Source organism: Heloderma suspectum, chromosome 7 (assembly GCF_057233095.1).
Source record: "Heloderma suspectum isolate Gila_16-S chromosome 7, 16-S_ref, whole genome shotgun sequence".
Lineage (NCBI taxonomy): Eukaryota > Metazoa > Chordata > Lepidosauria > Squamata > Helodermatidae > Heloderma > Heloderma suspectum.
The window spans coordinates 45,313,061-45,338,512 of NC_139464.1; the positions used below are offsets into that span (position 1 = coordinate 45,313,061).

The following is a 25,452-nucleotide window of genomic DNA, read 5'->3' on the forward strand; positions in this document are numbered from 1 at the left end:
GTCGCCGCTGGGGGTTGCCAAGGCCGGAGGTTGGGCAAGGCCTAGGCGGGACTTGACCTCCTTTTTTGCGGCGGTCCTCAGGGAGTCCGGCGCCTTTCGCTCCCTTCCCGCGCGCGCCGTTACGGGGAAGAAGTCCGCCTGCCTGCGCTGCTATGGCGACTCCGGCTCCCGCTGGCGAGGAAGATGCTTTCGGCCGCTACCGCTCCCCTCTCGTCTCGCGCTATGCCAGCCCAGACATGGCCTTTAACTTCAGCGAGCGGAAGAAGTTCGGCACCTGGCGGCGGCTCTGGCTTTACCTGGCCCAGGCTGAGAAGGTACGTGTTAGCGCTGAATTAGCCCGTTAAGCGGCGAGGCCATCGCCGTCGAAGATCTTACGGCAGCCCCAGGCGGAGGGGATGTTAGCAGGTGCAGCTTCTTTCCCACTCCGTCACTCGACAAGCTGTACCTGCCAACATTCCTTCTTCTCGACCAGCATTCTTCAACCTGATGTCCTTTGGATGTTGCGGACTGCAATCCCCATCAGCCCCTGGTAGCAGGGAGTATTAGTTTAAAACATCTGGAGGGCACCAGGTTGAGCAAAGCTGTTCTACACGACTGTTAAAGGGACAAAAACTACCGTCTTTGACTCACTCCATCAATGTATACTTCCTGACTGAGGATAGCACTGAATGCATGTGACGAAGAGACCTGTAGCCCATGAAAATTTGTGCCGTAATACATTTGTGATTCTGTATAAGGTGTCCCAAGACCCTTTGCCTTTTTTGGTCACCCTAGCATTAGTTAATCTTCTTTTCCTGCTCCATCAGTTATTGGAAGATCCCCGCTCTGCTTGTATGCCCTTCCTGCACCCACAGAAAGCTGAAATCCCATTTTCCACACTTGCTTTCCTACACATCTCTCTTGTCCTTCTAAATTCCTTGATCTATCCCTGCTGCAAATTCTTTTTTTGTATTCTTACCCCATTTAGTTCTCTATTGCATTTCAACTACATCCCCCCGCCGCCGCCGCTTTTACCCATGGTGTGTGCTTTACACTGGCTATTATCCCTATTGGCTTATGAGGAGTGAAAAGGATTGAAAAGAGACCCTACCCTGTAGCTCCCAGACCCAAGTCCATTTGACTGTGAAACTGACTTTGGTGGAATAAGGATGGGCATCTCTATATATCTGTAGAGAACTTATGTAGGCAAAATGTCACCATTTCTGCACAAGAGGAAGGTATCTGCAGGCTTGGAGGAACTCGAAGGTTGGAGAAGTAAAAAAAATTAAGGAAAAATCCTAAGGTGGAGAGGAACCCCCAAAATAGCCCAGGTATGGAATGTTGTTTGAGTCAGGGAGGGGAAAGAAATGGAGTATTCTGGAAGAAGGCATGGCAGACTGGCTGAAACCCTGAACAGGCACATTCCACACCACAACATTTTGTTTTAGGTCCCATTAAGAAATTGCAGGAAGGTATTGTAGCACTATTATAGTTTTTCACACCAGGAGCCATTCAAAAACAGAATAGGAGCAGAATAGGAGTTAAAAACCTAACTTTTAAATGTTCATTTATTCATATTTACTTTTTAATGCAACTTGACGTAATGTAGTGGATTCCAGACTACGTCTAATGAATGTGTTGTAGTTTTTTATTCCTGACAACTAGGATCCTGCTCATAGGATTGTTCCAGTGAATCTTTTTCTTAAGCATCTGCTCATATTGTGAGTGCTAATTTTTGAATCAGGATCCTTATGTGAAATTGCATCTCTTTCTAATGTCCTTTACTGATTGCAACAACATGGGAGCAACTGGTAAAGTTTTCTCTTCATCATGTAAGGGCTGTGCTTGCATATTAGAAGTCTAATAAAAGTTTCCTAAATTAAAAGAGGATATCTACCTGCATGTGCTTGTGAAGAGAATGATGACATAATAGCTGCTGTTTGTTGGAGAATGAATGAAGTATCCCCAGCTACATATTTAATGGCCACCAAGAGTCAAAAAACAATGGGATAAACAAGAACAGTTCTTTATTATAATGCAATACATTTTGGATCCTTTTACTTATAGTGGTCCTTCATCAAGGACATTCAGCACAATTAAGTTTTCAGACATGAGTGTGCTGACTTGTCAGTCTCCTGGCATGTTGGGTTATAATAAATAGTTGTTCTCATTTACCCTGTTGGTTTTTACTCCTGGCCTATTTTTTCTCCATTTTTTGGACATATTTAACTTGACTTGCAATTAAGTTTCATTGTCTTCATTCCTCCCCATCTTCTCTCCTGTAGCTACTTATGCAAAGAAGCCAAGCTAGATCCTTAATTTCGAAACAATGGTCTATTATCTGCTACCTAATATCTGGGATTTCTGAAATGGTTTCAAAAGCATGGTCTATGTTCTTGCCTGTTACTTCTAAGATTTTTTAAATGGTTTGGAATGTTATCCAGCATGGACTGGGAAGAGCAGATTTGACATAATCAGTATTTTTAAATAAAACAGAAATAGATTTAAGCAAGCAGATCTCGAAGCACACAATTTGGGGATATCTTGATAATGGTAAGGCAACACTGAAGCTTGAAGTTTGTGAGATGGTTGTGTCGCACATCTCGAACAGCTTTTACTCTTCCCTGCCTGTCTTCTGATTAATGATTACAGAGAGAGTGGTATGTGGCAAATGTGTGCATTTCAGTGAAACTCATTTGTCATCAAGGGGAGTTTTGAACATGTTGGTTGCACAACCTTCTGTAAGTCTAAATCATACAGAAGACACCAGGTTGTTTCTTTACTTGTAAGTCATGTTTTATATATCCTATTTCTTCATCAGCCCAGAGGGGATTGACCCTGGTTATCAAGCTCTAGCACTCTTTCTAATGTGTGTTTTACCTCACAAGTGGATTTCATAAACCAAGAGTAAACAAAGTGAATTTTATCTTCTAATCCAAATGTTAAACCTTTTTCAACCATTAGTGGAATTCGCTTCTTTCCCAGAAATCTTTATTAAATGGTAAATTTCTCTTGATTTGGTTGTAAAGTTGCTTTATGTGGCCAAGTCCCTGCCATGGATGTCTCAATGACTGGGAAAGTCTTGGAATCCTCTTGGGATCTAGATCACCACTGTGGCATATGCCCTGGTTCAGAGATTCTCTCAAACTATAGTGTTAGTATGTTGGCAACCACTGATCACCTGTGTACTGTGTATACAGTCAGATTTCTCTTACAACCAGATACCATCTGGAGCCAATTCAATACTTCACTCTGATATGGGTAATACAGAATTCTAGTTCTTAAGGAACATTCTCTCAGACAAGATTTGTCTTTTTGTCTTTTACTACAAAGTATTAGCATAACAGTACTAAATACAAGAGGGTATGCATGCATAAATTCAAACACATGAAACAGCTAACATTATTTATAAACAAGGCTTCTAAGCAGAGTCAAGTACGTTTGCTAGTTCCCAGTGATAATCAGTATCAAACTTATCAGGTTGATTCTACAGGCAACACATTCGGGAAAGCTGATCCTAAAGGATAGCTTCCACTGTTGCATGTTCCGAGTCTCCTTTATATACTTTTTGGATGCTATAAAATATGTCCAGACTATTTTTACTACAGTTTATATTTCTTATCCAAGAATTCCAAAGATAACCTTTCTACTCTAAATCTTCATATGTCTAAATAATATTATTGAATTTTGACATTTCTTATCGAGATTAATGTGCATACCAACATACTTACCTAAATATTTTAGTTTTCTTTGACATGTTACAGGTATGTTTTCGACACAAATATATTTACTTGACTTCATCCTGTGTTGTGAACTTGTCTTTCTTACATATTTACGGTCTCCAGTGAGAGACTGGAGTCTCTCACTGGAGAGACTCTTGGTCTCTTGGACTCCTCTTGGTCACTTATTTGTGACCAAGAGGTCACAAGAGTCCAAGACTCTTGGACTCCTCTTGGTCACTTATTTGACAGCCCATTTGACCTAATAACTTTACGAGACTCTACTAAGTGAAAGTCGTAAACTTAAATTTAACATTGGCACCTCCTTATCTGGATTCCTTTCTAAACAGTAAAAGAATCTAATGATTTATTGTCTCTCATCTGGCAAACCTCAGAGCTAAGACATTTTAATTACTCTTGGGTGAGAAGACCATACTGGGTGATATTAGGCATTGGAAACCCATTTTTAATTCCAGAATTCTCTTGGAGGAATTTGATTATAGAATTTCCTAATTGAGCAGCTGGAGTAAGATCATGCAAATATGAAAGATTTGCTTGATCTGCCACACCACCCACCATCTTAAGGTGATCTATCGACATCGGTCTCCAACAAAGCATTCTGGTGACTGCAAGTGATAAGATAGGTGTGAGTTCTGCAGTCAGAATGAAACACTGGAACTACAAGCTATCAGAGGAACTAAAAAGTTGTGCCATATAAAGTTTTAGAGCATGAGCTGTACAATTTAACAAAGAGAGAGAAAGTGACTCAGCCAGTTCGGTGCAGTTCATCCTAGTCTCTGGCTATGTTTCAACAGAGTACAGATCTAATGCAGCTGCTCTCTTATGGGTCCTTCATTTCTTTCACATCTTAACCTAAAGGGCAGAGAGGAAGCCAGGCCAGGCAGCTGCCATGGAGCTTGTATTTCAGTGCTTCTCTCTGTTGCCTTCTCTCTTTCATCTTAAGGGGCCACTGAAAGATCTGTACATGCAAATGACATAAAGCTCAGGAATGTTTCTGGATTGGAAATGACAGCAAGGTGTGATTCATGTTCTGTCACAGTATTAAATGTACGAGACAGGCTGGGTGGATAGTGCAGTGGTGGTGTGTATATGTGTATAGTTGGGGACTCAAGCAAGTTGAGTAAGAGATTAGGCAACCATTTGCTGAATTTCCAATGCTATAGTAGTGCTCATACCTGAGATTTCCTTTCATCCATAACTTTATCAAGGAAGTATGGTTGGAGAAGGCTTGAGAGGAGAGGCAGGATATTGAAAACACAAAGGTAAGAAAGAGCATGGGGGGAGGGAATCTTCTTGCGGTGTTGCCAGAAAGAGTGGACAACTGAGGCACTTTAGAGGCAATTAGAGTGTAGGGCAGGAAGGCATATGGGGATGGGCAGGGGTCTCTAGTGCATCCTAGATCCTCTATACAATGATTATTTAATTAGATAGCAGTATACATATTGCTATACCAAATAACATAAGCAAAAGACATCTCTCTCGTTCCTGTTTGTTTAGAATTATGTTTTCAAAAAGTATGGCACAGGCTGTTTTGTATCTTATACCCTAGTGTGAAAAGGAGGGCTGTTATATTTATCTGCATGATCACATTCCCAAGACAACTCTGATCTTGATCTTTTGCTGGAAATGGAGAGACGGTCACACTGTGCACTTGTTTGTTTCATCAAGACTCTGTCAGATCATTGGTAATGGCCACCAGTAGATTCTCCCTTCAGTGTGTCATGGGAGGTGGTTAGATTTATAATTGGGGGGTTCAAGCGTAGTGAAAATTAAATACAGTTTTAAAAAAGTAAATTTCATTTGTAGGTTTGCCTTGGTTTTTATATAGGCAACATTCCAGCTTGTTTTTTTTAATTTAGCCATCTTCAGTTTGCATGAAACTGCAATAACTCAATGCAGTAACTGCAGTCAGACTCTGAAAATGCTACACAGCCATGAGATCCAGAATTGGGTGTGGGGAGAGGGAAGTCCCCAAAAACTGGGTGGAGGGACCATCTATGAGTGAAGCCCTTCCTCTTACAAAAGGTCCCTTCCTCTTGCAGAAGGCAAATCCTGGATCCAGCCTATCTACTAAATTTAAAAAGAGAAATGCCAAAATACCTTCTATCGTAATATAATTGCAAAGAAGAATTCTTTCAAAATTAACTAGTTAAGAAGACTAATAACCTTGAAACTCTAAATTTCAACCTAAAGGAAAACAGCAATAATCTCTGAAGTATAAACTGGGATTTGTGTCACCCACCCCTGAATTTATGCCTTGGAAGTTTGGTAGTCAAAGGATGGCTTGTGTGCTAACTTTGAAAGGTGTATAGGGCACTTCAGCCATAAGAAAATGATCCTAGAGGAGTATGCAAATTGTGTGGAACTGTTTATCTTGTGTTGGCCGCCTTGTCTGTGTGTTAACTTCAGAAATTGTTTTTTTCTTAGTCACTTGGCCTACCCATCACAGATGAACAAATAAAGGAAATGGAAGCAAATCTAGACAACATAGACTTCAAGATGGCTGCAGAAGAGGAAAAGCGGTTGCGTCATGATGTAATGGCCCACGTACATACATTTGCCCACTGTTGTCCAAAGGCTGCAGGAATAATTCACCTTGGAGCGACTTCCTGCTATGTGGGCGATAATACGGTAAAATAATGTTCTGAAATTGCATTCCATGAAGCTGGTTTTAAGCACTCAAATGTCATTTGAGGCACAATCCTATGCATGTTTAGACAGAAAAAGTCTACAGCTCCCAGCATGCCCCAGCCATTTTCTGTCTAAACATGCATAGGATTGTGCCCTTAACAACTTTGATCTATTACTTTATATATTATATACACATGCATGCACTCTCATACACTATTATGCATATTTTCAGTTTGGATCTTCATTTGGGGAAGATTTTTAATTGGTGTTTTATTGGTCTAATAAGAACAATTTTGAAAAAATATACTAAAATACACTAATATTAGTATTTAGTATCTTTAACAATACTAAAAAAGAATATAAATCCCACTAGTCCCATCAAGATTAAAGGCACAATTCTATGCATGTTTAGACAGAAAAAGGCCTTTAACTTCCAGCATTCCCTAGCCAGACATGCTAGGGAATGATTTTTCCTAGCATGACTGGGATGTTTTTCTGTCTAAATATGCATAGGATTGTGCCCTAAGACCTTCTCTTTCCCATGTGCCCAGATAGTGTGCTCAAGAGTATTTTTTGTTTATTTAGAATGTTTTTGGATCACCCTCCACTCACTGAGTGCTCAAGGCAAGAGTCTTCAGGATGCAGAGCTTAGCATTACTTCTATAGTCTCACAAGGATATGTGTGCAAAATACTGTTGTCTTGTGCTTTGATTAAACACATGTAATTATAGGAACATAAAAAGATCTATGTTGAACCAGACCAAAGGGCTATCTGGGCCACCATTCTGTTCATACAGTGGCCAACCAGATGCCTGTAGGAATCCCACAAGCAGGATATGTGTGCAAGAGCACCCTCCTGCTCATGTTCCCCAGCAACTGGTATGCAGAGGCATGCTGCTTCCTGCTTTTCTTCCATTCTCAAACAACTGTACTTATTACATTCTACTTCAGCCATCTGTGTTGCTAGAAGTAAATTCTGATCAGGGGAGCTAATTGAATAAAAGAATAATACTTATTTATTTACAACATTTGTATACCGCTCCATATATAGACAGATTCCAAAGCAGTAAACAATAAAAGATACAGATAGGATAAAAGAATAAAACACCATGTTAAAATAGTTACTATTTTTAAAAGGACATTTTAATATGACATGTTGGCTGTGCCAGTTGATCACTGGCTCATTAACTTGAGAAATCAACGGCCACTTTGGTACATGCAGGATATGAACTTTCAGTTTCTCAACGAAGACTATCTGTCTTCACTCAGAAAGAAAATGAACAAACCTAGTGATCAGCTTGTGGGAAAACCTTTCTTTAGTATGGCCAAGGTATGATTTAATATCAAGTGTATAAAATATCATTCTGAAATGGCAGCTTGTTTTTCTTTGTTAAACCATGTAAATACCTCGATATAACCCCAAAGTCCTCTGCCTGCTAATTCATTTTCTCAGTTATCATGTTCTCCCCACCTCTTTTACCTGTAGTTGGGCAAATGGACAGGCAGCATTCCTTTGGGGACCAGATTTGGTCCAGGATTCTCCAGTTGCTGACTCCTAATTCTAAATATTTGAGCCATTTTTAAGAAAGCATGTTGCCATTTCCCTGCAGTCCACACTTGATAAACTTGCTGCTATTAAACTAGAGGAGCTATGGAGAAGAATAACATACTTCCTTTCTAATATACCAGTTTTGTACTTTGGCTTCTGGATTCTGTCCATGTCTTGTTAAACTTTTACACTGCTGTTAGTTCCAGATCGTCTGGAACTTTTCTTCCTCGTGTTGGAGATCTGCATGTGATTTTTCTGGCATGCAGGATAGAGAGAGCAGACATTATTATAAATTCCAAATACAGTTTTGAACCAGGCTTGGCTTCCGTGGTGGCTCACTTGGTGACTGTGCTACAGTCTTATTGGTGCCAGGCAAAAATATTCTTTTCCACCAAGGCATTTTAATTTATTGTGATTTTAGTTGTTTTAAGGATTTGTATCTGTTTTGTTGTGGTTGCATGGTGATATAATTGGTTACACACCACCCTGAAATCATAAATAGCATGACGGGTAGTATGTATTAAATAAATTAATAAAATGGATTTACTTATCATGTATGAATATTATACCATATTGTTTCTTCTCCTTTAGAAACATTGCTTCCATTTTGGGAATCTTAACAATCTCCGTGGGCCTAGTCATGGTAGAGAATGTGCAATCTGGCTGTTTAACACCAAACCTAGACATTGCAGAGAATCTTAAAAGCAAACATACAGTATAGGTAAAGAATTAATACCCAATGAAGTACATGTGCACAAAGAATGGCAAATCTGCTGCAGTGTCCTGCCTTTGCATTTTCATAGCTTTCACCTCTTTGATGGCACAAAAGTAATATTAATCTCTTTGGAACACACACATAAATTTGAGAGTGCCAAATAACGCCCATACACAGTAGGCTCCTCGGTAAAATAATAATAGTAATAATTTTAGTTACATCTGTGAGTCTTCATGGAAGCTGCAGCCCACCCTGTAAGGAAAGTGTAAGCATGCATGTGGTTACTGAACAAAGTTGTGCCTGACTGTTTTGTTCCTCTTTTCATTAGGACTTGATAGTTCTCCGGGATGGATTCAGCTTGCTTCTTCCCAAGGTGAGGTGCACAGTTTCACAGAGGCAGGTGCTGTTGATTTCCAGATGGCTATTTGCCCAAATTAACTACTTAGATGGAAGATGAAGGAAATAAAAACAATTAGGGGCTGGCAAAATACCCAGGAAAAAAATAGCATTTTGCAGGGCATCAGATGCCCTATTTTTTCCTGGGTATTTGAGCTACTGCTCATTGCTGTTGGTTCTCTGTACATGTACATGTTGGTACATGTAGAGGTGTGAAACTCTGTTTTCCAGTTTGCAACATTATTTCTGACTTCTCAGAGTTGTGAAAAGAGCTAAACATTGGTAGTTGCCCAGGCAACAATGGATACTATTCAAGGTTAGTGGTAATTTGGCCTATTGAGAAACTGAAATAACATCCTACTGGTGTATTGATTCCTACTTCTTAGAGTTTCATATGGAGCAAAATTAGTAAAAATCACATGCCATAAGTAAAAAATGAATGTCTTCTACCAAGTATCAGGTTAAGCTATGTTCTTTTCTTTTCCCCTTCCCACCCCCATTGTAATGCTTAAGTATTTAACAGCTGCTCCTACAGAAGCTGCCAGCTTCTCCATCTTTCGTGTACATGGAGGGGAGAAGTTTGTACGCTGCTTGGACCTCACTGGAGAAATGGTAGGATAAAATGTAAATAATAATTCACTGTTTTCCCTCATTCTCATTTTTCTTTTCTGCCCACTCTTGTTAGCTTGCCAGAGTGATCAGCCGCCTGGCAGACTTTGCTGAGAAGTATGCCAACTTGCCCACCTTGGGCTTCACTCATTACCAGTAAGTCATTCATAGATTTACCCTTTTAATGGTGTGGATGCTGCTGTCATTTCTATGTCATCTCTTTTATCCAGCAGTGGACTTTTACCTACTACTGTGAGGCCAGTAATTGAGTTAGATGTTATGAGATCAACACTTAGAACTCTATGAACCTCGGTTGCCAAGGCCCCCTTTTAACTTAGCAAATTTATGCTGAGTTGGGTGCTCTCAGCCTGAAGATTTTAAGCCGTTAGCGTAGACTGTGTGAAAACAGGTTCGGTGCTGTTAAAATACTTATGGCAAGTATTTGTTCACTTAGATGCCATATATCCAGTTGTGCTGGATAGAATAGCTTATATTTTCTTTGCTGCCTGTTAGACTAACAGTCTACTTTGATGTAGATGCCAGTTCAGTGGCCTGTGAAAAATTGGTCTGTTTCCTAATAAGAGAGCCATTCTCCTTTTTACACACCTTTTTACATGCACACACAAATCAGGTCACCATGATAAATATGCTATTATCTAATCAGACATGGAAAATATTGAAGCCCCCCACTCAAGCCTTCATTGTTCAGAGTTACTCATTTGGTTTCATAGGTTGAGCACTAATTGTTGCCATTATTACAGCAAAACAAGTAACCCCTTCCAGTAAGTACCTTTGACTTTACCAGCAATTAAGCTGTTTTTTTGAGGGACTCTCTGCCAATTCTGATTTGAGGCAGCAAATCTAGCTCTGTTTTCCAGCAAGAAAGTAAATATATGACCAATTCTCAGACTCCTCGCTGCCACAAGCAAATGTGCATAACTAATTTTTGCATACTGGTGTTCCAGTACTTCAGAAGGCATTTTTTGGAATCAGAGAATAGAGTATGCCTTTCTACGAGGATTATACAAGACCAGTTGATGGCTTTCTGTTTTATGGGTAGCTTTAAAATAAAACAAACAAAATAACTGGGCAGCAACAAAATAAAAATTGATGCCTGGGGGAGAAACAGCAAGAAATAATAAATGCCATGTCAATCTGCTCCTCATTCGTCATTTTACTATGATTTTGTCAGCTGCCTGATTTTTATCTGCGTGAGAGATAGCCCTGCTACACTGATGACATCAGTAGTATTCCTGTGTTAAGACTTCTTGCAAGCTGTCATATTTCTGACTTTGCTTGAGAAAGCATTATTGGAATCCATATTTCGTTGACTCTGATGCTATAATATAGTTGGAAAATGTGTTTTGTTCTGGTTTTTTTTTGAGTTTAGAGTTTTTAGGAAATACTTTTTTAAAAGAATCCATATTTTAGAGTTTTAATCCAAGAATGAATATTTATCTATTTAAAATATTTATAGGCATCATAGACTATACTCAGCTATCTCAAAAATAAAGACAAAGGCCATTTTTGTTGGAAGCCCAGGACTCAACATTCTGGCTTGATGAAAGAACTGTGATGGTTGCATTATGACATTGATAGGTCATCTTTATTTATTTATTTTATTTTATTTTATTTAAAATATTTCTTGGCTGCCTTTCAGGGCAGGAGCCCTCCCAAGGCAGCATACAGTAATAAAACACATAATAAAATACAGTCTTAAAAAGCAATAAAAACAGCAACAACAGCAAACATACGAAGTAGTATGTTTTCGCAGGGACCTGGCAAACCCCCGATGGCAACTCATTCCAAAGGCTTCTGTAGAAAAGGCCCTCTCTCATGTAGTCACCCACCTAACTGCTCTCACAGGTGGGCAAATGAGAAGGGCCTCTCTCGCTGATCTTAACGTGTGGGCAGGCTGATATGGGTGAATTTGCACACCTGTACAATATCGTTTATCAATGAGCCTGAAAACTTGGGGTGCAATCCTATGCATGCTTAGACGGAAAAAGGCCTAAAGATGTTCTTTCTCTCTAAATCTGCATAGGATTGTGTCCTCGATTATTTTTTCCATGAAAATTCTGGAAGAAATTATGATAACACTTGTTGCTCTGGAAGCATTTCTATCACTTTATTGTAATATAGATGAACTTGTCTAGGATTGGTCTTGAGTCGCATGTGTGATGCTTTTAGGCCTGCGCAACTAACTACTGTGGGTAAACGATGTTGCCTGTGGATCCAGGATCTCTGCATGGACCTCCACAATTTTGAACGGGCACGAGATGAATTGAGATTTCGTGGTGTAAAAGGAACCACAGGCACCCAGGCCAGCTTCTTGCAGCTCTTTGAAGGAAACCATGATAAAGTAAGTATCTCCAGCAAGAGTCAGTTTTCAGTTGTAATTTGTTTGAGAGCACTTACAATTTTATCTATGTATTCATTAAAAATAAGTATAGTCTGCCTTTTTAATGAACACCCAGTCTAAGCAGCTAACAACAACAACAACAAACAGGAACTGCAAGAAACATGACCTTAAAATAGCAGTCAGAATATACCAAGGGTTTGCCTCAGCCATCAGGAAAGGAACAAGCTGAACTTTCCTAGGGTTTTTGCTAGGATGAAATTTTCATGGCCCCTGGAAGAATTATGTTACCTGAGGGAATAGAAACAAAGGAGTTATTGGGAAAGATAGCGTTTACATCAGCAAAACATTCTGGGCTTAGAATGGTATTTGAGGAGGAAATGTGTTCTGTGGCACAATCCATATTCCCACTTCAGTCGCTGCATTCTGAGGTTCCTATCTATTTTTCCCCTGAGGTGGAGGAGCTGGACAGGCTGGTGACTACAATGGCGGGATTTAAGCGGTATGTAAAACGAAAAAACCCTCCCTTGCCTCCCTTGCCTTAGCTCTCAGATATGTGCTCAACAGCATTCTTAGGGTCATAGACTATATAGAATATACAGAGTCAGACCATTGCTCCATCCAACCCGGCGTGGCTACACTGACTGGCAGTGTCTCTCCAGGATTTGAGACAGGAATTTTTCCCTGCCCTGGAGATGCTAGGAATTGAACCTGGGGCCTTTTCAATGCAAAGCATGAGCTCTACCACTAAGCTATGACCCTTCTTCACTCTTAACACAAACAGCTCTGTGGCTTTGTGTATGAACCTGAATTCTGTTTTGCAATTAACATTCCTGTTGCTAGAGCTAACAGTTCAGACCTCTTAGGGGAGAAAGTGTGCTTACAACATCTGCTCCATGATGTGGCTTTGCAGTTAAACTTCCTTGTATCTTAGTCCTGTTGTTTAAACATAAATTAAGGGTCAAGGAACCAGCTGATGATATGTAATATCCGTGCATTATTGTGTGCTCATTCAGCCTTGTTAAACTTCATGATACTTTCTTTTTGTGTTTGATTTCAGGGCTTATATCATCACAGGACAGACATACAGTCGTAAAGTGGATGTTGAAGTCTTATCTGTTCTGGCAAGTCTAGGGGCATCCATACACAAGGTAAGAACTACTTTGAGCTCCATATGCTCTGAGGAAAGGGACTCAATAGGATGCTAACCTGAATTGCTTAGGCACACAAATTACTTCTCTAGGTGGTTTCAACGTGATATAACCAAGGTTCCTTAGCTTAACTCCTGCTTCTAGGAACATAAATCTCATTCAGATATTTTTCTCTTCACTGTTTAACTCAGATTTGTCCAGTACACCTGATGTCTGAGAGATATCCTGTTGAATTATAGGTGAATGCAAGGGTGACAATAAACTTACTGGGAACTCTTAAGGGTCAAAATACAAGTCAGATGCTAGCTTTTATACTAGTTCTACTTTAGGGTCACTGTGATGTTGAGAGACCTTATCTCTCTTCTTAACCTGGCATCCTGGGGAGTTACTAGTTATGTTGAATTAAACAGGTGTCTAGTTCCTCCAGCTTTAAATTGGGATTAGATCCAAATAATCAATAGCTTGATTATTAGTAGCAGTAATAATAGATCATTAATACCCAAATAATCAGTAGCTGCCACCACCTCTTAGACTGAGATATCTACAACTCTGCCAGCTTCCAATTTCTGTCCACCCTCTCAGAGGGTTACCACATGCTTCTGTTGTAGCTTGGTTAAGAAGACCAAGACATTAAGATCAGAACATGCCCATTTTAATTATTAATACATACAAAGTACCCAGAAATTCAGCCAAGGAAATAAAAAGAAAAAAAGTTAGGAGTTCTGGCTAACACTTGACCTGGCTGATAAAATGGGCAAGCAGGTATATCTTTTATGGCACCAGAAGAACCATGGTACCAGGGTGTAGATGTGAGTTAGAAATCAAAAGTCATTCTCTCTGGCAGAAGATGTAGAGTGGAATACAGCAAGCATAGTCTGTTTTTTTCCCCAACTGAAGACCCTTAACAGAAGACTTCATTGTGTATGTATAAGATCTTGCCTCCAGAACTGACACAATGGTATAACCCACTTTAGGGTATCACATGGGGTGAAACCAAGGCCAGTCAGTGATAGCAGCTTGCACATTTCCCCTAGGAAGGAAGGCACATTGGGTGAAACAAAGGTCAGATATAGACTTTAAAATGTATGTGTAAATTCTGTACTTTAACATATAGGATCCCTAGCTCTCTATGCCAACCTCATAGTATAATAGATGAGATCCAAATGCATATATTTTGGCAGGATTGTTGTTGTTGTTCAGTCGTGTCCGACTCTTCGTGACCCCATGGACCATAGAACGCCAGGCCTTCCTGTCCTGCGCTCTCTCCCGGAGCGTGCTCAAGTTCATATTCATTGCATCGGTGATGCTATCTAGCCATCTCATCCTCTGCTGTCCCCTTCTCCTTTTGCCTTCAGTCTTTCCCAACACCAGGGTCTTTTCCAGATGCTTGTATTCAAATTTTCCCCATTTTTTCTGGAATAAATGAGATGTCAAAGATGGTTAAATGAATTTCTTCTCTAATAGATTGAGGCTGCAATCCTATACACACTTACCTATGAGAGAGTCTCATAGAGGTCAGTGGGGCTTACTTCTAAGTAGACATGCATAGGATTTGTCAGGAGCACCCTAGCTGCCTCTTACAGTCCCCTCCAATAGCCAACTCAGGACACAGGTGACGAGGATTCTTTCCAAGGCTTTATTCCTTAATTACTTTATGACTCTTACAGATACTAATCACTAGCGACTAAGCAAGGAACTGCACTGGGGATAGATAGCAAAGTAGCCTAAGCTCCAGGTAAGGCAGTTGGTCCCCGTTTGAAGGAGAACCGCGGGAAGACTCTAAACTTATGGGCTATGGAGAGATCCTCCCTCTTTCCCTTGGGTCCTCGGGACGCAACCATCGTTTTAGCGCCAAACGAGCAGAGCGCCTCCTTTCGGCACCCTCCATCTGTCGCTGCTGTCTGCGCCGAGCGTCCAGCAAGCTCCCCTCCAGCGCTCTCTCACTGCCAGGGTCATTATCTCTCTCAGAAAGCTGGCAGGAGGAATCTCTGCCAGCTGCTGTGCTTGTGAGAGATGAGCGAGCTCCTCTCCCACGGATTGCTGTTCTTCCTCAGAATCAGAATTGCTCTGGGGCTCTATGGGCTCAGTTTCCACCCTGACAGGATTGCACTGTCAGTCCTTTAATGGGAAATCTTAATGCAGTAGATCCATGTGTGCATCTGAAATGAATTAGTCTTTTTTTCTCAGTAGTTAATAATGGAAACTAGTTCCAAAATTACTGATGGATGCTAATGCTTTTTAGGAACAGTGTGTGAACTGACTCTTGTTTTTTCTAGATGTGTACTGATATTCGCCTTCTGGCCAACCTCAAAGAAATAGAAGAACCTTTTGAGAAAGAACAAATTGGTAAGCAGTAGGTGTAGAAATGGGATTTTGCTCTGTTTATTTTATTTAACTTGTATTGATCACCCAGCCCTTTATTTCAGTAGCACTTATGAGATGCTGCACACATTAAGGCTTTATATATCATAATAGAATGATTAAAATTGAAATAAAAATGGAACATTATGTTAACAAGTCTCAGAGAGAATCAGTTGGCAAATTTATATTCCACCATTTGTATGTAAATGAGCACTGTGAGAAGATGTGCACACATAATTTCCACTGAAACTAAATGGAACTTGAAAATACCCATCAGTAAATGTCTGAAGCTATTGCTTTAGAAGTTATTGCTTGTCTCTCCCAGGCAGGCCAGAGTTCTCAGTTTGCAGGTAACAATAAACAGACCTTGGATAGAATGTCACTTGCAGGAGGAGCCAAGCAGGAGTGATCAGGCAGTGTGCACCAGCATGCTGCTCAAGCACAATAAGCCAGGGTCCCCCAGGAGCCAAGCCATCAGGTAGGTTCAGACGAAATGTGAAACCATGCTTCGATGCCTCAGTGCCATGACAATGAGCCTTCAAGGAACCTTGGACTTGCGAACTCCTTGCAATGATTCCCTACTTTCTTTTCTAGTTTGAGGCAAACTGGAAAATTATGTTTTGCACTTGCTTTTCAAACCAGGATTGAAAAACCATAGTTTGATTGTGGGTTTTGTGTGCAAGCCACCACACTTTGCGTGAAGTGTAGAAAAGAGAGAGGGAAACGCTATGTTCAAGGAGAGGAGGGACTTGAGGATCCTCAAAGCTTTGTTCTCATAGCACAAAATACAGTAGTTTGACATTGTGTCTAAAGAGCCCAGTATGTTACATACTTCCATTTTCAGTTCAATATATGAATAATAATAAACTTAATATGTTAAATTTATATATTATAAGATATAAAGGAGAATAAAAATGTCCGCTTTCACTTTCAAACAAACCACATTTCCACATTATGGTTGAACTTGGGGAACTGTGGTTTATTCCACCCAAAGTTACTTCAAACATACCAGGATCAAACCATGGTTTCAGATCCATTGCTTAGAACAAACCAAAATTCCCCAAGCTTGGATATAACACAGAACTATGGATTACTCTAAAGAGAGAGCAAAGGATTTCACTCTTCTCATGTGTGGAGGAAAGGTAGAAGTGCAAAAGCTGAAATTACACTGCTGCTCTTTCCTGGTGGGCAAGTTCCCTCGGATCAAGGGCCACATAGGATGGTGGCTGGGGGCCGCACACCCCCAGGTGCATAAGCACAACTGCACATGCACTCACAAGCACATAGATACATGCGCGCACACTCTTCCCCCCCCCCCCAAATCCTACTGCGGATCCCTGTGGAGAGAAGCTTTAACTGAGTAGTACCACTGGGATGAGGGTAAGTGCACACATACCCCATTGCAGCAATGCATTAATGTGACCCCCATCTCAGCAATTCTCCAGGGAAAGAGGGGACGTGGGGAGAGTCCTCCTGTGGCCCCTTTCCCTGGAGCATCAGTCTGGTGTGAGCCCAGTTCTCCAAGGAAAGAATGCATAGGAATTATTCCTCGTGCGCTGTCTTTTCCTGGAGAATTGCTGCAATGGGGGCAAGGTGAAAACCTCCTCCCCATCTCAGTGATGCTGCTCAAGGTTGCGGTGGCAAGGAGGCTTTAACCTTGGCCCCCATCTCAGCGTTTTTACAGTGAAAGAGGGTCCCACACAAACAGCTGTTGGAGGGCCATGTGATTGCCCACCCAATTTAGGTGATTGTCTGAATAGAGCTTAGGAATTGTTGTTTTGGAGAAAAACAGTTGATAAATTCAACTAAGGGCTTTGACGTAATCTTGTATTGCTATACAGAAACTCTAATTTGCAAGTAGTTTAAGCTAGATATAGTAAGTAAATCTTGACTTCTAATGCCATCATATTGGCAAAATCTCAGGATTTACCCATTTTTGTGTGCAAGCTCTGCTGTCTAGTCAAGATTCTTGTATATTGGCAAGGATTGTTTTATTTATTATTTATTTATTTATTGCATTTATACCCCGCCTTTCTCCCTCTCGCAAGGAACTCAAGGCAGCTTACATTATCCTCCTCCTCACCGTTGTATCCTCACAACAACCCTGTGAGGTAGGTTGGGCTGAGAGTCTGTGACTGGCCCAAAGTCACCCAGTGAGCTTCCATGGCCAAGTGGGGACTAGAACCCGGATCTCCCGGCTCCCAGTCCGTCACTCTCACCACTACACTACACTGGCTCTCTGAGGTGTAAACACTCTTTTCTGAAGAGTTAAGTAATTTCTTTAAAGTAACAGTGAGAAACAACTTAAAGCCACACTATATTAACTTTCCTGATATTTTTATTCTACTCCCTTACTTTGCCTCCACATACTCTTCCCTCTTATGTTGCCCACTTTTCCCCCCTGTTGTACAGGTTCAAGTGCCATGGCTTATAAACGGAATCCCATGCGTTCAGAGCGTTGTTGCAGTTTAGCTCGTCACCTTATGGTTCTGGTCCTGGACCCCCTTCAGACAACTTCTGTGCAGTGGTTTGAACGTACCTTGGATGATAGTGCAAACAGGTATATTCCTGATTCTTATCACTGGGACATGGAATAGAGAAACTCTAGATATTGACATTAAAAGAAGAAACTAACCACAAGAAACAAACCAGTGTCACTATAATGCTGTGTTTAGCACCCAAAATCCAAACACACTTACTTGGAAGTAATTCAGAAATTAGAATGTGCACAGAATAGGCTGAGCAAAATAGAATCATAGAATTAAGGGGTTGGAAGGGGCCTACAAGACCATCGCGTCCAACCCCTTGCTCAATGCCTGATTACCAGGCTGTCTCCAATCCAAGATACAAGCAAAGGTTATAAAGCCTACAGAAGGGAGTCTGCTATGAAAGTGGCTATAGCTGACGATAGCATAAGTACAAAGTAAACATCGGTATAAGTAGAATGTAACTGTCAGCTTGTTCTAGGGTGGCATAAATAGAAATAAGGGACAGTTGAAGAGTAGAAAATGGAAGTAAAGATTGCGTTTTGTAAGAAGGGGATGCTAGACAGTACAAAGATGTGTCATCCTGTGGTTAAAACTGGGGTACATGAACCCAGAGTGCAATTCCCTTGGTGAGGACAGAGGTCACTGGGAGAAAGGGCAACAAGTGACGTAAGGGGACGTATGGAAAGATGCAAAGAGGTGGGAATAAAAATATAGTAACCAGTTACATCAGTGATCACGTTCAAGTGTAAAACTATAAAAGTAAAGAGAAGATGCTGGGTTGGGTCACTTCCAGCAGAGTCGCCTCTGCTAGCCAAAAGCTGTAACAGCTTGTGATGTCCGTTCTTGTAAGCGTTTAAGTTGTCTTAATTTTCCTGTTCTAAAGTTTAACTGGCAGCTTGGTACCATCTTCTTTCTATAATTGTCTTGAATATATTTGCCTTTTGTAATGTTTTAAAGGACAACCTAAGTGTATGAGTCACTTTATAAAGTAACTGCTGAGTCCAAGGGTGAATCACAACCTACAAATCCAAGTTATCCCTGTTGGGCAGGGTTGTAGAGATTTGTTGTAATGGAGACACTGTTATTTAAGTTTAAAGAGCCCAAGTAGATTTTGGACCACATTACTTCCCCTACATTAACAGCACAATCCTATGTGTGTGTACTCAGAAGTAAGTCCTATTGAGTTCAATGGGACTTATTCCCAGGTAAGTGTGTATAGGATTGTAGCCTAAGCCTCCTTGATTTCAATGGAACCACTTTCCAAGCAGTCTGGGTTTTCTAGGTTTTTAGAGGGTGGATGACCACCTATTAGGGGGGCTGTAGTAGTGGATAGGCAGAGGGTTCGACTAGATTGCTTTTGTGTTCCCTTCCAACTCAACTTTTACATGTTACCTAATGTAGCATTTCACAGTAAAATTACAGGTTCCAAGCTACAGTTTAGGGATACTTGAAACATATGTTCATCAAGGAAACTTTTTAAATTAATTTTGATACTGAAAAATGAACTTCAGTTTTTTTTGAGGGGTGGATTCACAGTGGATGATGACCACCATTGAAGAACCCAATTCCTAAAAGGTCAGCCTGGTAAAATGTTCCTTAAAACTCTACCTGCTGGGGAAAATAGGAATAGCAAGAAAGTTAATGAGGAAAGAAATAAGTGGTACTGAATTGTTAAAAATGCTGCTACTCTTGTGATTTTTCCCCTACAGGCGTGTGTGTTTAGCTGAAGCCTTCCTCACTGCTGACATAATACTTAGCACCCTGCAAAATATTTCTGAAGGTCTTGTGGTATATCCCAAGGTAAGAAGTAAAAGAAGTAGTGTGAGCACTCCCGCAAGAACAGTGTTTTTTCAAACTGTGTTCTAGGGAGATCTGGAGTTCCTTGGAAAGTTATCAGGGGTTCCTCACTGAGATCAGTAATGGCAGACAAGCTTTACCAAAAGACAGCCTATCTCTCCTACCAGTCTTCCGTTGCAATGCACAACCACTGGGTGATGGACATGTTGTAGGGTGTACTCTTAGTTAACACAAGATGACAGTGATGACCAAGAGGCCTGGCCAAGATCCCACATAAATCATGTGTAAACCCTAAAACACTCACAGACTCCTCTGCAACATGCAAGGGGTTCCTCAGCAGTCATGGAAAGAATTCCTTAAGAACAAAAGTTTGAAAAACTCTGCTGTAAACTATCATCCCCACTTCCAGCACTGGGCTTTTAGAAAGTTTTTAAAACAATCCCATTAATATCTGCTGTCTAAATTACAGTTGGTGAGTAGTGGTGGTCATATGGGTGGGGTAGAAGGCCATAAATGCTACTGAACAGATATCAGCATGCGGCCAACCATCAGAAGGGGAGCTGGGCAAATAAGTTTGGGCCTCCACACCAGAGATTATTTTATTATTGCTAGATTTCTAGCCTGCTTTTCACAAAGGGGATTAGAACATACTTTAAAATATAAAATAAATAACCATAGAAAATAATAAACAATATTCAGTACATTAATAATTAAAATAACAAATAAGCTAGCAGGATAAAGAATTGCTACATGGCATTTCTAAAAGGAGTATACTTGGGTATGAACAGGCATAACATTGTTGGAGCTGGGGAGAATGCTTTGGAAGCACATTCACCATGTTACGTTCAAACAAACCATTTTCCAGGGCCAAGCTCAAGAAAATAAAACAGTTTTGCAAATATGCAACTGTGCACAGTGCTGGTTGCCTAGCACCTGTAACATCCTGAACTCATCTCCAGAATAGTTTTGCTACTCTTGTTAAATTGATCAAGCTTTTACATCTTTGTATGCTTAAATGACCCCTTCATGGATCACTGCCTTGTTGTGGCGAAGGGGCTTGTGTAACTCAGTGAAGCCATAAGCTATGCTGTGCAGGGCCACCCAAGACGGACAGGTCATGGCGGAGAGTTCTGACAAAATGTGGTCCACTGGAGAAGGAAATGCCAACCCACTCCAGTATTCCTGCCAAGAAAACCCCATGGAACGTATCACAAGGCTAAAAGATATGACGCCAGAAGATGAGCCCCTCAGGTTGGAAGGTGTCCAATATACTACTGGGGAAGAGCAGAGGGCAGAGGGAATTTCCAAGTAGCACCAGAAAGAGTGAAGTGGCTGGGCCAAAGCCAAAAGGACACTCAGCTGTGGATGTGTCTGGTGGTGAAAAGAAAGTCCGATGCTGTAAAGAACAATATTTTTTAGGAACCTGGAATGTAAGATGAATGAATCAAGGTAAGCTGGAGGTGGTCAAACATAAGATGGCAAGATTGAACATCGACTTCTTGGGAATCAGTGAACTAAAATGGACACGCATGGGCAAATTTAATTCAGGTGACCATCATATTTACTACTGTGGGCAAGAATCCCCTAGAAGAAATGGAGTAGCACTCATAGTCAGTAAAAGGGTGGGAAAAGCAGTACTGGGGTACAATCTTAAAAACAATAGAATGATCTCAGTACAAATCCAAGGCAAACCATTCAACATCACAGTAATTCAAGTCTATGCCCCAGCCACTGAGGCTGAAGAAGCTGAGGTTGATCGGTTCTATGAAGACCTACAACACCTTCTAGAACTAACACCAAAAAAAAGATGTCCTTTTCATCATAGGCGATTGGAATGCTAAAGTAGGAAGTCAAGAAATCACCGGGATAACAGGCAAGCATGGCCTTGGTGTAGCAAATGAAGTAGGACAAAGGCTAATAGAGTTTTGCCAAGAGAACACGCTGATCATAGCAAACACTCTTTTCCAACAGCACAAGAGGCGACACTACACATGGACATCACCAGATGGTCGATATCGAAATCAGATTGATTATGTCCTTTGCAGCCAAAGATGGAGAAGCTCTATACAGTCAGTAGAAACAAGACCTGGAGCTGACTGTGGCTCAGGTTATGAGCTTCTTATCGCAAAATTTCAGCTTAAATTGAAGAACGTAGGGAAAACTGCTAAACCATTCAGGTATGACCGAAATCATATCCCTTATGAATATACAGTGGAGGTGAGGAATAGATTTAAGGGATTAGACCTGATAGACAGAGTGCCTGAGGAACTATGAACGGAGGCCCGTTACATTGTTCAGGAGGCAGCAACTTAATCCATCCCAAAGACAAAGAAATGCAAGAAAGCAAAGTGGCTGTCTGATGAGGCTTTACAAGTCACTGAGGAAAGAAGGGAAACGAAAAGCAAGGGAGAAAGGGGAAGATATATCCAACTGAATGCAGAGTTCCAGAGAATAGCAAGGAGAGACAAGAAGGCCTTCTTAAATGAACAATGCAAAGAAATTGAGGAAAACAATAGAATGGGAAAGACTAGAGATCTTTTCAAGAAAATCAGAGATCTCAAGGGAACGTTTTGTGCTAAGACGGGATTCCATGATAAAGGACAAAGAAGGCAGGGACCTAACAGAAGCAGATGAGATTAAGAAGAAGTGGAAAGAATACACAGAAGAACTATACAGGAAAGATCTTAATGTCCCTGATACCCATGATAGTGTGGTCACTGAACTTGAGCCGGACATCCTAGAGAGTGAAGTCAAGTGGGCATTAGTAACAACAAAGCTAGCGGAGATGACAGTATTCCAGCTGAGCTATTTAAAATCCTAAAAGATGATGCTGTTAAAGTGCAGCACTCAATATGCCAACAAATTTGGAACACTCAACAGTGGCTGCAAGACTGGACAAGGTCAGTTTACATTCCAATTCCAAAGAAGGGAAATGCCAAAGAGTGTTCAAACTAACATACAGTTAAACTCATTTCACATGCCAGCAAGGTTATGCTCAAAATCCTACAAGCTAGGCTTCAGCAGTATGTGAACCGAGAACTACCGGATGTACAAGCTGGGTTTCGAAGAGGCAGAGGAACTGGAGATCAAATCGCCAACATTCGCTGGATCATGGAGAAAGCAAGAGAATTCCAGAAAAACGTCTATTTCTGCTTCATTGACTACGCTAAAGCCTTTGATTGTGTGGATCACAACAAACTGTGGCAAATTCTTAAAGAGATGAGAGTACCAGACCACCTTACCTGTCTGCTGAGAAACCTGTACGAGGGTCAAGAAGCAACAGTAAGAACCGGACATGGAACAACCGATTGGTTCAAAATTGGGAAAGGAGTATGACAAGGCTGTATATTGTCGCCCTGCTTATTTAGCTTATATGCAGAGTACATCATGAGAAACGCCGGGTTGGATGAATCACAGGTCGGAATTAAGATTGCCGGGAGAATTATCAACAACCTCAGATATGCAGACAATACCACCCTAATGGCAGAAAGCAAAGAGGTTCGAAAGAGCCTCTTGTTGAGGGTGAAAGAGGAGAGTGCAAAAGCTGGTTAGAAACTCAGCATTAAAAAGACTAAGATCATGGCATCTGGCCCCATCACTTCCTAGCACATAGAAGGGGAAGAAATGGAAGCAGTGACAGATTTTATTTTCTTGGGCTCCAGTCACTGCAGATGGTGACTGTAGCCATGAAATTAAAAGACGCTTGCTCCTTGGGAGGAAAGCTATGGCAAGCCTAGACAGCATAGTAAGAAGCATTGACATCACCTTGCCGACAAAAGTTCGTATATTCAAAGCTATGGTTTTCCCAGTAGTAACGTATGGCTGTGAGAGCTGGACTATAAGGAAGGCTGAGCGCCGAAGAATTAATGCGTTCGAACTGTGGTGCTGGAGAAGACTCTTACGAGTCCCCTGGACTGCAAGGAGGCCCAAGCAGTCCATCCTAAAGGAAATCAACCCTGAGTGCTCATTGGAAGGACAGATACTGAAGCTGAAGCTCAAATATTTTGGCCACCTAATGCGGAGAGAAAAGTCACTGGAAAAGACCTTGATGCTGGGAAAGATTGAAGGCAAAAGGAGAAGGGGAAGGCAGAGGATGAGATGGCTAGATAGCATCACCGATGCAATGAATATGAACTTAAGCACGCTCTGGGAGAGAGCGGAGGACAGGAAGGCCTGGCGTGCTATGGTCCATGGGGTCACGAAGAGTCGGACACAACTTAACGACTGAACAGCAACAATGTTTAAATGAACAAATGCATGTGTGACGTTTTAAAAATTAAACGCCTGAAGCACGGGGACAAGACTGACAACTGAAGCAGTATTTCATTCACTATTTAGTACATCTGTCATTTTACATTGTGAAGGTGAGAGGAGGCTGGCTCACTCGGGAAAACATCTGTTGTGTCTTCCTATTTTAAACATTGTATCTGTATGCACCCATAAAGAAACATTTTTCCTGTTCTGTTCTAAGCCTGTATCCATATGGAATGTATTTAAACAAAGATATTTTAGATAGTAACTATAAAAGTATTCAAGAACATGCCATCCAGGTACATAGGAAGCTGCCTTTTAGAGAGTCAGACTTGGGGCACAATCCTATGCATGTTTAGACAGAAAAAAGTCCTACAACTTCCAGCATGGCCAGAACATACTGGGAGTTATAGGGCCTTTTTCTGTAAACATGCATAGGATTGCGCCCTTATTGTCCATCTAGCCCAATAATGTCCACTCAGACTGGCAGCAGTTCTCTGTGGTCTTGGGCAGAGATCTTTCACAATATGTGCTACTAATACATCTACAGGTAAAGCATGTGTTTTACCAATGAGCTATGATTCCTCCCTGAATAAATAAGCAATAGAGAGTAACACAGAGATTGACTTACCCAGTCTAGGATGTACTTACTATTTTTTATGGCTACTTCAGGTAATTGCAAGACGTATTCAACAGGAGTTGCCTTTCATGTCCACAGAAAATATTATAATGGCTATGGTGAAAGCTGGGGGCAATCGCCAGGTATGTATTCTTATTCAGGTTCTTATTCACAGGCTCCTGAAGGGACTTTATACATGATGAACAGAGAGATTATAAGATGATAATGAAACCAGTATTTTGGAGTTGTTACTCTTTGTAGTTAATCCTCTTAACTGCATCTCCTCATGTTGTAGAGAAGAAAGACTGGCTGCAGAACTCTAATTTTTACAAGTTCATCCTCCTGGGAAGGCATTAATGTTATATATTACTAACAAACAGACCTGTCTTTGCCCAGGTGGGAGTTGCTTGTATGTTGATACTGCGAAGGCAATTACAGACTAGCAGCATTTTCTGCTTTAAATCATGGGTTTTGAAACTGGGAGCTAAAGATGGAGAAAGTTGTATAACCCATTACAAAGAGGGAGGGCAAAACCTTGATGTGGAGCTGCTGCTTTCAGGAGGCATCAGGTCCCTAAGATTTGAACCTCACAGATTTCCCATATCTGTCACATTTTCTCCAAGCAGGGAGCCTTCTGTAAGATGGCAAGTTTATTCTCTGTTTTTTCCTTCCTATAAAGCAAGCATGGGGCATCTCTGCCCCATGGCCTAATCTGGCTCACCCCATTCCCCAGTCCAGCTTGCACGGCCCTCCCAGCTGGCATGCCCTGTTCCCTTCACCACACTCCTTTGCCTTTGATCCTGTCT

At 41.1% G+C, this 25,452-nt stretch overlaps 1 protein-coding gene and 1 long non-coding RNA gene across 3 annotated transcripts in view; one reads left to right on the forward strand and one right to left on the reverse strand.

The window, feature by feature from the left end:
- ADSL (adenylosuccinate lyase) overlaps positions 1-25,452 on the forward strand; it is a 27,796-nt gene continuing 2,344 nt past the window's right edge. The window contains exons 1-11 of the mRNA XM_084809906.1: positions 1-314; positions 6,147-6,350; positions 8,943-8,987; positions 9,696-9,775; positions 11,810-11,981; positions 12,434-12,480; positions 13,039-13,129; positions 15,406-15,475; positions 17,903-18,050; positions 19,689-19,779; positions 24,700-24,789. Coding sequence (XP_084666032.1) covers positions 153-314; positions 6,147-6,350; positions 8,943-8,987; positions 9,696-9,775; positions 11,810-11,981; positions 12,434-12,480; positions 13,039-13,129; positions 15,406-15,475; positions 17,903-18,050; positions 19,689-19,779; positions 24,700-24,789 — 1,200 coding nt within the window. The 5' untranslated portion in view covers positions 1-152. The remainder of the gene's footprint in view (positions 315-6,146; positions 6,351-8,942; positions 8,988-9,695; positions 9,776-11,809; positions 11,982-12,433; positions 12,481-13,038; positions 13,130-15,405; positions 15,476-17,902; positions 18,051-19,688; positions 19,780-24,699; positions 24,790-25,452) is intronic.
- LOC146339665 (uncharacterized) overlaps positions 11,206-25,452 on the reverse strand; it is a 22,277-nt gene continuing 8,030 nt past the window's right edge. The window contains exons 2-4 of one of the 2 annotated variants that reach the window (XR_014784294.1): positions 24,679-24,834; positions 14,267-14,542; positions 11,206-12,269 (exon numbers count right to left, since the gene is read on the reverse strand). This is a non-coding gene — a long non-coding RNA (uncharacterized LOC146339665). Of the gene's footprint in view, positions 12,270-13,761; positions 14,160-14,266; positions 14,543-24,678; positions 24,835-25,452 lie in introns of those variants that run through there. The other variant, XR_014784295.1, reaches the window with a different exon arrangement.